Source organism: Melanerpes formicivorus, unplaced genomic scaffold, assembly GCF_026170545.1.
Source record: "Melanerpes formicivorus ecotype bairdi unplaced genomic scaffold, bMelFor1.0.p_v2 SCAF_4, whole genome shotgun sequence".
In the NCBI taxonomy this organism is placed as follows: domain Eukaryota; kingdom Metazoa; phylum Chordata; class Aves; order Piciformes; family Picidae; genus Melanerpes; species Melanerpes formicivorus.
The window spans coordinates 29093940-29111769 of record NW_027142356.1 but is presented as its reverse complement, the minus strand read 5'-3'; the positions used below and the strand labels follow the sequence as shown (position 1 = coordinate 29111769).

Genomic DNA, 17830 nt, shown 5'->3' with positions numbered 1-17830 from the left:
TTGTCCCTCTGTACCCAGCACCGGTGAAGCCATGCTTGATTCCTGGGTTCAGTTCTGGGACACTCACTAGAAGAAGGACATGGAGGTACTGGAGTGTTTTCAAATAAGGGCAAGAAAGCTGACAGGTCTAGAGAACAGGTCTGGTGAGGAGTGGCTGAGGGAATTAGGGGTGTTCAGCCTGGAGAAAATGAGGCTTGAGGGGAGATATTCTGGCTCTCTACACAACTCCCTGAAAGGAGGATGGAGCCAGGTGGGTTTTAGTCTCCTCTCTCTAGTAACAAGTTATAGAGCAAGAGGGAGTAGCCTCAAAGTTGCACCAAGGAAGTTTAGGTTGGATATTAGAAGAAACTACTTGACTGAAAGGATTCTCAAAGACTGGAACAGTCTCCCCAAGGAGGTGGCTCAATCTCCATCCCTGAAGGTGTTTCAAAGACACAGAGATATGGTGCTGAGGGACACGGTTTAGCATCAGACTTGGCAGAGCTAGATAACAATTGGACTTGATCTTAAAGGTCTCTTCTGACCAAAATGATTCTATGACTCTATGCTGAACATTTTAGCTTCCTTATCTCCCATACTGACATGACTCTATTCCCCAGGGAAGACAACTTTTTAGTGTTATTAGTTAATGCTTTGACCCTGAGATTTTTGTTGGCAGCTCCTTAAGGGTAGATAGCCAATGAAATGGTGCCTTGCTACTGTCTTGCATGAAGATGAGGCAATCAAACAGATGCTTAAGCTCCTTGATAGTGATGCCACCCATACACAAACTCCATAGACTATCAAAGGCGTTACAAATACCCAGCTGAGAAGTAACCAAAACATGAATTAATGACTTTGTTTCCTTCTGTGAGAGTCCTGGTCTCAGAATTGCTGATCTCTAGAAACTCCAGCATGGCACTTTTGATATACTCCAAGTGAAAAATCCAATAAGTTACCCTAGCTTTATATTCAAAGTGCCACACATCTAAAACTGGCAACTCAGAATGAATGTGGTTTTATTTTTAACCCCAGGAAACATTCTTGAGTACAGGGCTGAGTACCACTTTGATGTGCAGGTGAATCAGTAACAGCCTCCTTGGCATCTTAGGAGACTGAAAAAGGAACTTGTGTCAGCTTCCTAATAGGGGGTTCCCAATGACATGGAGCAGCACAGAGCTGCTCTCCCAGGACCTCAGTACAAAACCTAACTAGGCAAACACACTTAATTGAAGTGCAGAAAGCAAAACAAAAGACTGAAAACACTTCAGGCAACAATAAATCTTCAGTGCTAAAAACATGTCAACAAACCTGCTAGGGAGAAAAAAAAAAACCTCCAAACCAACAACATCCCAAACTAATTTCTCAGCAAAAGATTTCAGAGGATGATGTTTTCACAGTAGTTTCCAAGTGCAAAGCAAGATTTATTGTCCTTGCTCCTACAGAAGTTTTCACTGAGAAATGGTAACTTTATTCTGAACACAAAGTGTTCAAGCTGGTCAATGCTTCCAAAGGGAAATAAATAAAGCTGCTTTTCTGCCTCAGAAATCCTGCTGGCTGCCAGTGTTGACACAAAACTCACTCTTGACCGAGCTCTTGAATGCTCAGCAAGCTCAGGAGGGTGCTGTCCTTGCTTTGTTTATTTATAAGCATGGCAAGTTTCCTACTGTAGCTGCTACCACATTTAAATGATCTTGGCACAAGGGAGGCGTAAGGAATACATTCTGAAGAAGGACCATGTCATTGCCTGGCAGGCAATTTCCTTTCTTTCTCTTTTTAAGCCCAAAACACATCTTTCCAGTCTCTGCTATGTGCTGCTATTTCTGTGGATATTTGAAGCAAGTAAAAAGGTAAGAGTGCTAAAAGGGAGACAAACAAGGACCCCAGAAAAAAAAGCCTCATACTGACCTTGAGGCAGAATACTGAGGGCTCCCCCAGGCAGGGTGTTTTTCCTCAGCACAACCACTCACAGCAGACATACTACTAACATGCAATTGCTTACAGGACCCTAACAGCAAAACTGTTAGCACTAAAGCATCAAATGCAACCAAATGAAAATTATCAATTTTCACATTGTTAGAACTTGCTCTCAAAGTTACACAGACTGCTCACAATTTTGTCTGTACTAGGATTTTTTAATCTTTTTTTTAAGGTATCACTGAACTATTATGACTAAGCCAATGAAGTCCTCCTGTTAGCTGGATGAGACAAGACCCTTAATGGGAAGGTCGTGAGTTCAGGCCTGCAGTGGGCAGTCGTGTCCTCCCTACTCTAGTCATATGAGGTCTGTGGTGACAGGTTGGACTCAATGATCTTTGAGGTCTTTTCCAACCTTAGTGAGACCGATACTGAACTTAGAAATACAGCTTATATTCCTCACCAGAGTTTTAGAAAATGAAGGAAAAGATAAGCCATGAAACTTCTTCATTTCTGCTTTGTTCTATTTTGTAGAAACTCTGTTTTAGAAACTATTAGAAGCTATTCTGATCTTGTGAAAAAAATCATGCAGCACTCACAGCCCTATGAGGAAAGACTGAGGGAGCTGGGGTTGCTTAGCCTGGAGAAGAGGAGGCTCAGAGGAGACCTTCTGGCTCTCTACAACTACCTGAAGGGAAGTTGTAGACAGGCTGATGATGGTCTCTTCTCCCGGGCAGCCAGTACCAGAACAAGAGGACACAGTCTCAGGCTGCACCAGGGGAGGTTTAGGTTGGATGTTAGGAAGGTCTATACAGAGAGAGTGATTGCCCATTGGGATGGGCTGCCTGGGGAGGTGGTGGAGTCACCATAACTGGAGGTGTTCAGGAGGAGACTTGATGGGGTGCTTGGTGCCATGGGTTAGTTGTTTAGGTGGGTTGGATTGGATAATGGGTTGGACGCGATGATCTTGAAGGTCTTTTCCAACCTGGTTTATTCTATGTAACAAAACCTGCTTTATGTACTTGTAAATTGACATAATCAGCAATTGTTATATTGATACTAGAAAAAGATACAGGTGGCAGTGTTTGAAAGTAGTTTGCAAATGGTTTCTGTGCTGATGAGTGAACTACACACTCCCAACAAGCAGAGAAATGAAGGCTAATAATCCTCAGGTCTTCTATGTACTTAGCAAACTGTGGCAAAGTTTGTGTGTTTGTAAGGGCTTTTTTTATAATCAGTTGTTAGTTCATTCATGTATCCTCAGTCTATTAAAAATTAGCCTATCAGCAGAGAAAGAGGAATTCACATTGCTCAGTTTTACTCCGGACTCCAGCAGCTATTGAGAATCTGAACACGACTTTCCCCACCCAGCTAGAGAGATGTGCAGCACTAAGAAACAGCCTTTCCCTGGGAAGCCTCCCTATTGCTACATTCACAAGCACTTTGCAAGGGAGTAACCAGAAGCTAGATACTAATTTCAGTTAGTCACCTAATTTACCTGTCATCAAAGCAGTGACTTTAAATTTAACTCCTTGTAATGAAGATCAGAGCATTGACTACATATTCCATATTTGCACCCATACAAATGTAATACCAACTAAAAAGTCAGAATGAGACTGACATCTTAATCTGCTTCCATTTGTAGCTTGCATGGTAAATCTATTGCAGTGATCAGTGCTTTTTCTCATGTCCTTACTCTATTTTCACCTTTGTTTTTCAAGAGGGTTATTGATTTCCCTCCTGTTCAAACACTGTATGATCTGGCAAGTCAAAGGGGATCATTTCAGTGGTGAGGGAGCAGATCAGGACATAACTCTGAATAGTAGAACTAAAGGAAATGCCATGGCTGGGTGAGCCGGTTGTCATGTTAGGAGCACTGTTGTGTGTGAAGAACCCAAAACCCTCTTCATGGACTATTGGCAAAGGCAGTTGGTGTGAAGAAATGCCTACCTGAAGACAGCAAGGCTCAGGGACCAGAGCACTAGTGGCTTCCTCAGTTCAAATTTTGCTCGTTTGTTCATCAGGTGCCGACCACCAAATATAAAGGCAGCGTACAGAGCTGAAAACAGGAATGATTTCTTCCTGCAAAACAAAACCAGAAAACATCTGTCAAGTATTTAATGAGTACCAGACACACAGCAGACTCACAGCTCGACACAGCTGTCAAGGGCTTGTGTGCTTCCTTGAAATGAAACTCTTCTGAAGATGCTCCTGCTGAGATTATTGCTAGTGTATGAACCTACCTGCCTGCACGCTGGGCCAGGTGCTGACAAAACTGACCCTGGGGAAGTTCTGAAAAAGCACAGCCAATTTTGGCTCTCCTCCATCCCCAGCTTTGGAAGACTTAACTTCTATGAGGCACAGAATAGATATTGCAGAGCCCAGACACACTTCTACAAGCACAACACTGTTGACACTTGAACCAGTTGATCACGTTTTGCAGCTCGCTTATCTTTTTCACATCAGTATTTGTTGCTTCTAGGCTCCTTGCTAGCTGGCAATTTAGTTTCCTCCAAGAAGGCACTTGGGAGAACTTCAGCACTGCAACATATTGTGAAGAGCCTCATGAAAAGCAGAGAGCCAGCAAAGAGAGGTCAATAGTTCCCTTAAGCAGTGACCATGCTGGGTGGCATCACCCTGCTGCACAAGCCCTGCCTGTGAGTGCTGATTCAGGAAATCAGTCAGTTTGCTGAAAGGTGAAGCAGGGCTCTGTTAATGATACTCAGTGATACTCAGAATTGCAACTTTTATTTTTAAAACTGCCTGATAGTAGCCCAGCCAGCAACAATCAGTAAACCTTTGAACTCTGCTGTGATAATTCATTGTAAGTCAACCAGAGCTCATCCTGGGACTCATTCCCACACAATAGTACACTATGATACAATGATGTACAGCATTAATGGTGGCCTAACTGGATGGGTGGTGTATTTAGGAACAGATTTTTCCCTACAAAATCTATATTCACAAGCATCAGTGGACTGTGGCTTTGCAGTGAGAGATGCTGGCTCTTTTTGGACACACGCACACCTCCCCCCCAAAAAAGGAAAACACCAAAACACTCTCAAGAAACTTAAATACTTCATTAATACCCAAAAAAAGGTAGCAGCAAGTTACAAGATCTCACATTCTTTCTGATGTTGGAACCCTGAGATGTTGCTTTGGCAGACAGACCTGATACAAGGGCACAGGGAGGTTCAGCCACATGGTAGCCTTGCAGAGTTTTAACAGGATTTTCAGCTGGATGTTTAAGTATGTTGCTTCACCTCAGGATAAAGACAAGGATATACTCATGGTGTCACCACTGGTGCCAAGTAGGTGCCACCTCAAGGTTTTCCATTGTGATTAGCCAACTAAGGATAAACCACGGCAAGGGGTAGGGACAGCACAGCAGGGACAGAATCCCAGACAATGGCTGCAGGCCATTAGCAGCTCTGAGTAAGCCAGGACCGCTGACTGGAGCTCTCTCCAGGTGTATCCCAGACCAGGAGCACCATACTCGCTATAAAGGGGAGAGTTGTGAGAAGACAGGTGCCTTGTTAAAGGATATTGTGACTGCTGCACTTTTGCTGGGCAGAGTACAACTTTATATACCTTCTATTGACATTGGTATTCATTTGGCTATTTCATTAAATCCATTTTCATTTCAACCTATGAATCTTCTCTCTTTTACCTGATCCCCCTTCTCTGCTGCAGAGGGGTCACTGGGTGACAGAGTAACTGCTCTAGAGTTTAGCCCCAGATACAGCTAAGTGTGGACAGCAAGCAATGCATGCAGCACAGCATGGCATAGTACTGCCTGTGGTGTGATGGACAAGGGGCTTCCCACGAGGCCCATGAAAAGTAAGAAAAGCTGTAGCAGTGTATCTGAAGTCCAAAGCAAGCACAGCACATGCAGTCTTCACTGGAGAGAAAATGGTTTCATGAGCTTGAAAGCTAAGGAAGAGGTTAAGTCTAAAGAGACAGGGACCTATCAGTATGCATGCAGCAGCACGCCACTTTCTGCCCATTTAGAAACTCCTGTTCTATTAACATAGCTGTGTTACAAATGGATAACTGTATGAAACCCCAACCAGTTCTCTATGCTGAGAAGGCAAGACCCAGTTCTGTGGTCTCCTGGGTGAGCTCTAACATCCCTGTTGCCAACAAGTTCCAGGAAGAACAGAATGACTACAGAAGCAGTGCCCTCTCACCTTGCACATCAGGATGGTCTGATTGCCATAGTAATGTTTATCACAACCAAGTTTTGAAAACCACAAGGCCTTAGTCCTTATTCATCTCAGAAAAGAATGCATTTCAGTTCTATAGAGTCTTGAGTTTCAGTCAGGGAAGGGATTGAATTACCACATTTGACTGCATGATTGCAGTTTAGCTTGGCTGGAGGTCAGTAAATATTTGTTAACCAGTTTGGGGAGTGATGAACCACCTCAAACTTGCTCATAACAAGGTACCTTACTGTTAAGACAAGATTTATGGGTTACAGGACAGGAGCAGACTCTCAGTGTGAGTCTCCTCCCCTCTGCAGCCTCTTCAGCAACAGTGTGCATAACAGCCATTGCCAACCTGGGCATGGGCAAGGGAAGGCAGAAGGAATGTGACGGGCTGTCTGCAGTGCTGTCCTGGCTGCCCTAGGTCAGTGGGAGAGACGACCATTCTTCATGCTTCTGTCTCTTCAGTTCCACCAAAGTCTTGTCTCAGAGTGCTCAGTGCAGCCAGCCAGCAATGCACACAGCGAGGGAGGGAGATGCACATACACACCTATGGCTGCTCAGGCCAAGCCACCTGCAGGGAGTCTGTAGGAGGGACTCTACAGCCCCATGCCATGGGGAAGGTACAAGCCACTCCACCTTGCAGCACTGCAGTGGGAGTCCCTCATCCCAGAGGAAGGATTGCACTGGCCCAGGAATGGAGCTCCAAAGCAACCAAGAGCAGTGAGAGGATGCCACCTCAAGCAGTGCAAGATGACATCTTGGTGCAGAAAAGACTGCACCACAGTGCTGCTAAGCAGCTGCCAACAGGACATGGGCTATGCAGGCTGGCATGGGAGGAGGACAGGATTTGAGAGCAGTAGCTAGAGATATATTGTGGGAAGGCAGGCAGGAAGCAGTTCAGTTCTGGAACAAATAGAGCCATAATGTCAAAGTCATGGTTTGACTTTGGCTCCAGTTCTAGGATAAAGATCAGTCTGGATGAGTTAGCAGCTCAGGCCTGTGCTCTGTTTCATTCCCCTCTTCCTGGGCAAGACACTCCATACTTACACCAATTAACTCTAGATATTTACAGCAAGTAACATTTTGTTTTGCTTCTTACTCCTGAAGGTAGTTTTTATGAGTTCAGTATACTGAGGTCAATAGTTACATGAAGTTATTTAGAACAGATAAATTTCAGGTCACTTCTAACAGCTTTGTAAGGTGTTCAGCATTATTTGCAGTGATGGTAAATGGTGTTTTCTGCAGTACACAGCTTTGTATTGGCTGTGGCAGACAGGAGGAGATCTGACAGCAGGCATGATGTGAGCTGCAGAGAGCAGCTGTAAGCAGTTTCAGACAGACACAGAGAGACACAGCAGCATTATCTCCTATCAGAGGTAAGCACAGTCCTGAATAACAATTAGGCTGATTTTGAAATCATCTCGGTTTTGACACCTGCTGGGGTATTTTGATCACTTTTTAGCATGAAAAGGACTTTGAATTTTCTCCTCTTTGCAGTACAATAGCAGTTATAAGGGCTGGGTAGTCCTGATGATGCAGTTATAAAGAGGCTGCAGAGGTATGTACTCTTATGATAGTCTGTTCAACTGCATCAGACTGGTATTAACCAGCTTCCTACCAGTGTTTTCATGGTGGTTTTTCCTGAGAGGTTCATGACTACAGTCTGGTGACATAAAACAATGGCAATCTGACAACATTTGATTCTATGTGATATGGTTTTTTAGCCAAAGGAGGCTAATACCAGATGAGCATCTTTAAACCCAGTCTTGGATTCGTTCTAGAGTACTGTAACTTTTCATTACTATTACCTGAAGAGAAACTAAATAGAGAGGAAAGTTAACCTGGAAAGTAAAGCCATCAAAAATCCTCCAAAGCAATTCAGTAGCAGACTTGCACCCAATAACTTCAACGTCAGCACATTCATATGTTTGTCTTCAATTCTGTTCTGCAGGGTAACACAGTAGACATAAAGACAGAGCTGCCAAATCCTCCACATTTTCCTGGCATTTCTGTTTCTCACAGTTGTCTCCCACCTTCCTACATTTTCAGACTTCAGGGACTAAGTACTATATCTACTGAATACAACTCCATGTTTCCCCATGAAAATTTGCCAGCTCTTTCCCCACAAAGGAAGGCTGGGGAATTTTCTGGAGAACCTATACAATGGTTGGGAGGTTACTATAAGAAAAGGAGGCTGGGGGTTACTACAAGAAAGGGAGGCAAGAGTTTGGGGCTACAGGCTGAAGATGAAGCATGCCTTCCAAGATACTGGCACAGAAGTGGCCATATGACAATGCAAGGAGACAGGCAGAAGCAGCTGGTATGATGGGAGAACTAGAAGAGAAAGGTTGAATGCTAAACACAAGCAGCAAATAAGGGTATCTGGCAACCAAGAGATGCACATGAAGCTGGGATGATGTGGAAGGGAAGAAGGCTTAAAGTCCTTTCTTTGCTAAAGTTCCAGAGGGGATGCTTCTTGCACCCATGGGTACATCAACAGGCTCAGATTACCCATGCTGAACACAGATCTTTGGTCACAGAATCCCAGGATGGTAGGGTTTGGAAGGGATCTCTGGAGATCTAGCCCAATCCCTCTGCTAATGCAGGTAACACTTAGAGCAGGCTTTACAAGAATGCAACCAGGGGCAGAGGGGGTGGGGGCAGTTGAAAGTCTCCAGAGAAGGAAACTCCACCACCTCTCCAGGCAGCCTGGTCCAGTGTTCTGGCACCCTCAGAGTGAAGAAGTTTCTCCTTAAGTTCAAGTTTCCTTAAGCCACTCTCCTACAATAAACCTACAATGGAACAGGTAGTAGTATGATGCCCTGGACCACAGCCCATAGGTGCTTGTTTCATTGAGGATGGAAGAATCATAGAATCATGGAATGCATTGGGTTGGAAGGGACCCTCAAAGGTCATCCTGTCCAACTGCAGGGCAGTTGGGACAAAAGGTTTGGGCACTGATGTGCTTTATAAAAGCTGAAATCCTTTATTTCTGCCCCATGGCAGAGAAATGGAAACAAGAAAGAAGGAAAGTAGATGAGGGAGGCAGAAACTGGGGGCTGATAAAGCAAGACAGAAGAAATCCACCCCACCAGGGACAAAGTTTCTCCTTGTTCAGAGCCAGGCAGTCCCACACAGGAAAACCCACTCAGGCACTAAGAAGTGACAAGGAGGCACCAGCCATCTAGCCTTGGGCAGGAAAACACAACGCAGAAAGGGGCAGCAAATAATCCAGAGAGGAAGGCAGCAGCACACAGATGGCTGAGGAGTAAGAAATCCTGACACCCCCAGAAGCACATTATTTATACAATCCTGAAAGCACAAGAATTGCCAGGGGGTTCTAAAATAAGGGGCTGAAGCCTGAGGGCGAGCCTCACGTGCAGCAGCGCGAGACATCCTGGCGTCTGCGATGCAAAATGAAATAGCCCTGAATAGTGCAGCGCTGCTGAAGGAGATGCTTTCAGCACAGAGTGCCATATATTCCCCCCCCCCCTGAAAATAGCAGCCTGAGTCATTATTGTAGAGTTCTCTGCTGCTAATGAGTAAACTGAAACATAGATATGCACCATAAAAGTCAATATTTCCATAGGACCTCTTCTAATCAGGAAGGAAAGTCCTTACAGAAATGCACAAAGGACAACCTCAGCACAGATCTTTTAACCATCCTCTACCACCTAATGCAGGATTTTCCTCTGAACAGCATTCAGGAGTAAAGTGAAGCAGTGTTTGCCCCCCTCTATTTACACTCTGTAATGTTTTAAGATCTCCTTTTCAAAATCAAGGTGTATTTATTTTGCACAGGCAGAGCTCATTCTTGAACTCATTACCACTTCTCCACTTCTGTATATGCTGTAAAGGGAGCACAACAGGCAAAAAAATCACAAATGCTGAAGCTGCCAGAGCAGAGTGCACAGAAAAGAGGCAATTTCAGGCTCCTGATGGTTTTGCTTTGGCTTTTTTTCATCACCATTTTATTGACTTGAATTAAATCCCCCAGATATTACTGAAGGGGGGAAAAAAAGGGATGCTTCGTAAGAGGAAAGATACAGGACTGCTTACAACTTTTTCCCCAGCTTTCAACAGCAAACACAAACTGCTTGTGTTTATCATAGAATCAGAGTCTTTTTGGCTGGAAAAGATCTTTAGATCATCCATTCCAGCCATTATCTAACTCTACCAAGTCTGGTGCTGCACTGTGTCCCTCAAAACCACATCTCTGCCGCTTTTAAGTGCCAGGAATGGGGATTCAACCACCTCCCTGCAGAGCCTATTCCAGCTTTGAAAACCCTTTCCATCATGAATTTCCTTCTAATGTCCAATCTAAACATCCTCTGGTGCAACTTGAAGATGCTTCCTCCTGTGGTATCACTTGATACTAGGGAGAAGAGTCCAACCTCCTCCTTGCTACAAAGCTCCTTCTCCCATCATGAGAGTCTAATTAAAGTGCTCCAACCTGATCCGCTGCAAATCACACATCACACCCCTGTCCACAGCTCACAAGCAGTGGCTGGTACCCTTGGCAAAGCTATTTTTCTCTGGTGCTTATTTAAAAATCACACATTCTGTATGTATAAAAAAGGGTGTGAAAGCGCTTCTCAGTCTCTCTGCTTCTACCTCAGAAATCTTGTCAAAGCAAACCTCTCTCTCTTCCCCGAGATAATCTTGACAGAACCAGCAAGAAGAGATCAAATGTGAGCATGCCAGATCTGCCAACAAAAACATGACCTGTACTCCTGCCTTTGATTTGAGCTGTTGCCCATATCAGCCTTAATAACTAAGAGAGGTCATGCAGAGGAGGAAGATCTGTCTGATACGTGCATGCCAACACAGTCCAGTTTATTTCTGCAGCTCGGTATCCTTTGGCATTTATATTTAGAGCAGCAATGATGACAGTCACACACAGGTAGCTGACTCACTGATGATGGTCTTTGACGTAACAGGCTATCAGAGAGTAAATGGGAACGTGTCTCATACCAATCATCTGATCCCTTGATTTCTAAAGCCTGCCTCTCAAAGGACCATTTCAGCCTTCTCATGACAGGTAGTGTCTCATATGCCAGTCTGTGCTCCTGCCAAGGCTGCTCCCTAGGCAACCCTTTCCCTGCTGGGAGCAAGGGAAGAGGAGTCAGCATCCTGGGAACACATTCTGGCCAGGTACTGCTATTCCCCCACATCTGCCTTCTCTCCAGGGTCCTGTTCCCATCACCCAGTTCATGCCATTACTGACAAACAGTACCTGTATCATCAACCCAACTCCTTCACCCACAAAAAGGAAGGAAACACAACAGTGGGAGGCTGCCAAAGGGACTGCTATCCCAAGCTCAACTCATCCAAAAAGGCTGAAGGAAGAGAAGGACTTTTTGCACTCTTTGCTCCATGAGCGCTAACAGCTGAGTCATAGAATCACAGCACCACAGAATCGTTTTGGTTGGGAAACACCTTTAAGATGTTTGAGTCCAACCATTCTCTAATTCTGCCAAGTCTGGTGCTAAACTACATCCCTCAGCATCATATCACTGCCTCTTTGTAACACCTCCAGGGATTCAACCACCTCCCTAGGGAGCCTGTTCCAGTCTTTGAGAACCCTTTCAGTTTCTTCTTCTTGTACCTCCCCCTGGTACAATCTGGGGTCATTTCCTCTTGTGCTATCACGTGGTACCTGAGAGAAGAGACCAATGCCCATTCATCTCCAACCTCCTTTCAGGGAGATGCAGCCTCTCTTCTCCAGATTAAACAACCTCAGTTTCCTGTTCTCAAGTTGAGGCATAGCCTAGAACCCAAGTCTCTGACTATCCAGGCTGGAGCAGGAAGAGTGAGAGCTCTAAGGCCAGCTACCTCTGAGGAACTATTTTTTTGCAGTGATAACAGGTCATAGCCAGCTCTGGTCCAGCTGGAGGTGTCATTGGAGATAGCTCCAGTTCCCCACCAGCCAGTCTGCATGGACATCTTTTCTAGGGAACAAGGGGCCCATCTGAACCTTCCTCCACATCACATTCAATGAGACCAAGGAGCAAGAAAGCATTTCCCAGTTCATGTCATTGTCAGGGCAGGCAACAGCCCTAAAATTAGAGAGGAGAAACAAGGGCACACTGTGGAGGCATGAAGGAAGGTGGCTCACGTCCTGCACCACCCTGATGGTTACATTTGTTTTGCTGAAATGTGGTTGCCAGCAGTTTGTCACGCTGATGCTTGTAGCCTTTCCATGTTACAGAGTATTGGTCATAAAGTGTGTGCAGCTAGGGATGAAAACAGCAGCAGTAATTTTTTCCTGCCTTTGCCTCTGTAGTAAGAAAATGAAAGCAAAGTGTAAGGGTGAGAAAAGGAAGTTAAAATTCAGGGACAGCTTTTTTCAGGTAGAACAGGTACACTCTGCTCTGCAGTATATAAAGTCCCTTGTTCTTCATAAGCCTGTAATTTCTACATAGGAAGAAACCATTGGACCTTAAAAACCCATAAGCTACAATCCCAAATAAGCAATGTCACAAGATAAAATTAGGCCTCAAGTGGGCAGCACTTCAGAAAAACAAACAAACAAAACCCAATCTTCAAAAGAACCTCAAAAACTTTGGGGTTTGAAATCAGCTTGCCAAAATTCTGTTACCAACGAAGGCAAATCAGCTCCATCTCTGTCTCCGCCCTGGATTTCCCCCACCTTTAAATTACAGAATCAGGGCCTCATTTTGGTTGGGAAAGACCTTTAAGATCATCAAGTCCATCACCTCCCTTAGCACCCCCAAATTATAGTTCAAATGGGGAGCCACCCAGTGGAGATGCAGGTGACAGCGTGCTTGCAGTGACCACAGTTGTGCTCAAGTTTCCACCTCACATGGAAAGCAGTGGAAGTTGCAGCCCAGTGGGTAGATTGTTTGGTTGAATCCCATCACATCTTTCTACCCAGCCAGAGGCCCAGACTACACCAAAGCCTGCAGAAAATCATCGAGTCATTGAGGTTGGAAAAGACCTCTGAGTTCAAGTCAAATAGTCAAGCCAACACCAGCATACCATGCCCTGAAGTGCCATGACTACACTTTTTTTAACACACCTCCAGGGATGGTGACTCCACCACTTCCCTGGGCGGCTTGTTTCTTTTAGTAAAGAATTGTTTCCTAATATCCAATCTAAATCATAACATCTTCAGTGCCTCCACTCCTCCCCCTCATCTCACCTGTTACTGGCACTCATCACTAAGCTGCAACCATTTTTGCACAACCCCCCAAAGATTTACATCACTAGATCCCAGAATGTAACCTGGTCCCAGAAGACTCATAGGTGCCTACTGGCAAAGTGATGCCCATCCCTGTGGCTGTTAATAGTCTTCAGAGTATGCCACAGCGTTGTCAGAGAAATTTCTTCACTATGAATCCCTGCTAAATTCATTACATCACTCTGACAACACATCCAGTTCTTAATACAGAGACTTGGGCTTATAACAGGCAACAAAGCAGGGCGTCCCAGTGTCCTTTTGGATGCACTATGGTTTTCTCCAGGGTTTTGTGGGTCTTTCAAGCGGTGGATGTACAGCAGAGATCAAGGGAGCTAATGTAGGTCAGAGGCAACTGCAGTTCTGATGAAAAGCTACAGCACTTTCACTTTTAATTTCATCAATGTAACTTTAAACCTCTGGCCTCCACAGTAAAAACCTGGAGCTAGTAAACACAACTGCAGCTGAACTTGGCAACTACTAACCTACATCTCCTCCAGTTGATGTCATTCTTTTTATGTTGACTTCTCACCTGAAAGCAGTTAGTGATTACGCTAGGCATAGACATAGCATGAAAGTAACTAGATCTCCACATTGCCTAACTCATTTGATCTGTTTTTTCTGATCAATCAATGGTTATGACATCTAATAAGTTTGCACTTTAAGGAGTACATCAGTGCAAGTCCTTCAGATCCAGAAAGATCCCTGAAGCAACACAGAGATGTTATTTATATAGACAAGTGCTGCTTTGCTCGCTGCTTTGGGGATATTTAATTTAACACAACACAAGTAACACATCAATGCAAATGCTACAGCTACCTTTGCCTCTGCATCTGTAGGAGAGCCTCTGCACCACAGTGACATGGTCAGGTCTCTGCAAATGCAACTTGTAAACAGACTTGGAAATAACATTTGTTAGATCGCAAAAAATACTTCAGTAGAACAAAAGCAGTCACTCAAAATGAAACACAGAGAAGGCAGGGATAGCAAGCAGGCAGTGTGTTGTTCCTCTATCTGCCCTAAAAGTCATTCCAGCAGATGTTGCTCCCTTGCAGCATTCTGCAATGAGACTGCAGAAAATGATGTTGCTACAACTGCCGGTGGATTGAAAAACACAAACAAACAAAACCCATTCTGAATTTCCTGAGATTGTTGCCAGCCAAAACAAACCAACCAACCAAACAAAAAGACATCCAAGCTTCTCCTATAGAGCAGAGCACAGCCTTAGAAACACAATAAATGAAAGCCATGTACAGCCAGGGCTTGGTGGCCACCTTATAGAAAAGATCATTTCATAACTCTTTCAGTGCCAGAAGACATTCAATTATCCTGGGGGAAACCAAGCAGAGGGGGATGTCTGAAAAGCATAATAAATTAGAATACACACTTCCCTTCTAAAGGCCTAAAACCATATAGACAAATCAGAGCAAGCCAGCAGTGCCATTCTGTGGCCTAGGTTTGATTAAAAGGGGACACTGGCACCAGTGGCACTGCAGCAATGGAACTGCAGAATAAAATGCCTTGAAAGCATCAAACCCTGTAAATGCTCACATGCCCTGTGGAAGAGAAAGGAGTGAATGAGGCTCACAAAAACAAAAAGGACATTTTGGTAGAGAAGCAAAAGAAAGAGCATTCTTCAGCATCCCTTAGTGAAGAAGAATCAGGTCATCTGGAAAGCAGCTGCCTGCTCTGACTGGTCCTGCAGTACTTTTTGATACACAACGTCAAGGACTGCTTGACGTATCTAATAAGATCTTCACGGGCATCTGATCTTTGTCTAGTGCTGAGATCAAGCGACAAAGGATGTTGAAGGAAACACTGCGGCAAATCTGGACCTCACTCTTGATTGATAGGAAACTAGCAAAATCCAAGCACCCCCCCCCAAAATGAAATAGGTAGTCTTGCTACAATCTTTTCAACCACCTCTCTATAAAAAAGAGCCATTTCCCTTCCTAATGCCAAACAGCCATTTCCCTTCTTAATCAACCATAAAGCAGGTCAGGACAAATAGAGAAGTGTTTCAGCAGTGCTCAAAATTTGCAACAAGGAGCAAGTCAGAGTAGCTAGTAGTCAGGCTTTGCTGCTGCCTCCTTACAACACTATGCTTTGCAGCTTGCCTGACGTGTCCACCGCAGAGATGGCAGCCCTGTGTGTTAGCTGGCTATATTATCATTATCAAGTGGCATCTTCATGAGCCACTGACCGTTGGTTACAAAGGAATTTTATGCTTTTGATTCCCAGGGGAGTCTCCAGTCCTCAGACTAACCTGTTGGTATAATTCCCAGTACTTTCAACCCATTATGATTCCCATATCAGTGGCCATGGGCTAGAGCTTATTCCTTAAACCCAGAATCATTCTCCTTTAAATCAGTCAAAATAGGCCCTTTAAAGCAGACCTTTTTAATGATAAAGGAAGTAGCAAACTGGCCTGCTTCTAAAATCATTTGAGGAGAGAAGATGAAACACCACTGCAAGTGATAAAGCAGTAGAAGCAATTTCTTAATTACTGTCAAGAATTTTCAAGATCTGATGCAGACAAAATTAAGAAGGTGGCATGACATTCCTAAACCTGTAGTGGAAATGAAGTGGAACATGGAAACACTGTACAATCAGCACGTCCTCAACTACATATCACAGCCTGTCTGGTTTAGAATCAGGTTGGAAGGACCTTTAAAGGACATCTAGTCCAAACCCTTCACAGTGAGAAGGGACATCTTCAACTACAGTAGGTTGCTCAGAGCCCCATTCAATCTCACTCAGAATGTTTCCAAGTAAAGAGGCGTCTACCACCTCCCTGAGAAATCTGTTCCACTGCCTCATCACCCTAATTGTAACAAAATAATCTTCCTTATGTCCAATTTAAATCTCCCTCTTTTAGTTTAAAGCCATCACCCCTCATCCTGTCACAACTGCTAAAAAGTCTGTCCCAGTATTTCATATAGGCCCCTTTAGGTACTGGAGGGTTGCTACAAGGTCTCCCCAGAGCCTTCTCTTCTCCAGGCTGACAAAGCCCAACTCTCTCATCCTGTCCTGAAAGGTGAGGTGTTCCACTCTTCTGATCACTGTTGTGGCCTCCTGAGCCTGCTACAACATGTCCCTGTCCTTCTTGTGCCAGAGCTGGACACAGTGCTCTAGGTGAGGTCTCACAAGAGCAGAGGTGCAGAATCCCCTCTTCACCCTGCAGCCCACACTGCTTTGAACACAGCCCCAGGACACAACTTCTGGGCTGGCAGTGCACATTGCTGGCTCATGTCCAGCTTTTCACCCAACAGCATCCCTAAGTCTTTTTTCTGCAGGGCTGCTCTCCAGCCTTTCATCCCCAGACTGGATTGATACTGAGGATTGTTCCAGCCCTGGTGTAAGACCTTGTACTTGGCCTTGCTGAACCTCACAAAGTTCAAAGGAGTCCACTTCTGGAGCTTGTCTAGGTCCCTCTGGATGACAGCCCCATTCCTCAGGCATGTTTTTCATATGTGTCCCTTGGACACCCCACCTGCAACCCCGTAGCATCCCCAAACAATCAGAACAAAGCACCAGGAGTGGCAGCCGGCAGTACAAAGTACAGGGCATTAACATAGCTTATCTCTAGCCTGTCAGCAATATGTTTGTGACAGTTTGTTCTGTCTTTCCACCTCTGCCTCCAGCTTCATGCTTGGCACAGGCACCCTTGTCTCTGCCAGCTCTTCTGAACCAAAGGGTCTGGGGCTTTCTTTTTGCTGGAAGCCTCAAGGCTTGGCTGACTGCATCCTGCCCTTAGCCACCCCCTCACCTAATCAGATGGGATACTAAACTGCTTAGCAGTATTTCACTTTCCATCATGGTATAAAGAGCCCAGGTTACTAAAGGATTAACAAGTACAACATCAAAGTGTTAAATATACACAGAGTTGCCTGTCCTAGGCCCTGCTAAATCTTGATCACAGGGGAACTATTAAAAGAGAGGAGATGTCAAAAGGAAAGAAACCACAGACAAACAAGGCAATGAATCTGGACTACCATGAAGTGGCTGCATAAATAACATCAGGACAAGGAAAAGGAGCATTACCAGGAGCAGGCAGTAATTGACATTGTGTTTTTCTGGCCAGGCAGATAAATGAAGCAAAGCAAGGGCATAAACACAAACGTTTTTGAACAGTCCAAATACAATGATAGTCAGAATTTAATGGCCATGGCTGTCAAAAGGCAAAAGGATGAACCAACTTACTGCAAATGAATACAGAAGTCTGCCAGCAAATCAAGTGATACTGTTGGGGAGTTTTTGCATTGTTTGTGGGTTGGTTTTTGGTTTGGTTTTGTTATTTTACAGAAAGTAGCCTTTCAGGAAGGTAGAGAAATGAGAAGGAATAAAATAACATGATCCTTTGTTTTCAAAAGTCACATAACCAAAATTTGTTTTACATCTCCAACCATACTCCTTTTGCTGTTACTACTTCCTTAACTGGATTAACCACCAGTGATAATTCCCTAACTTGTGGATGTCGCTCAGGCTCCTCTCTGTGGCAGGTTTACTACCTTATGGCTGGCCT

The 17830-nt window shown here is 44.6% G+C and overlaps 1 protein-coding gene across 1 annotated transcript in view; it reads right to left on the bottom strand.

Moving 5' to 3' along the window:
* ELOVL6 (ELOVL fatty acid elongase 6) overlaps nucleotides 1-17830 on the bottom strand; it is an 89442-nt gene that overhangs the window by 25657 nt on the left and 45955 nt on the right. Inside the window, exon 2 of the mRNA XM_068137443.1 lies at nucleotides 3847-3978. Coding sequence (XP_067993544.1) covers nucleotides 3847-3978 — 132 coding nt within the window. The remainder of the gene's footprint in view (nucleotides 1-3846; nucleotides 3979-17830) is intronic.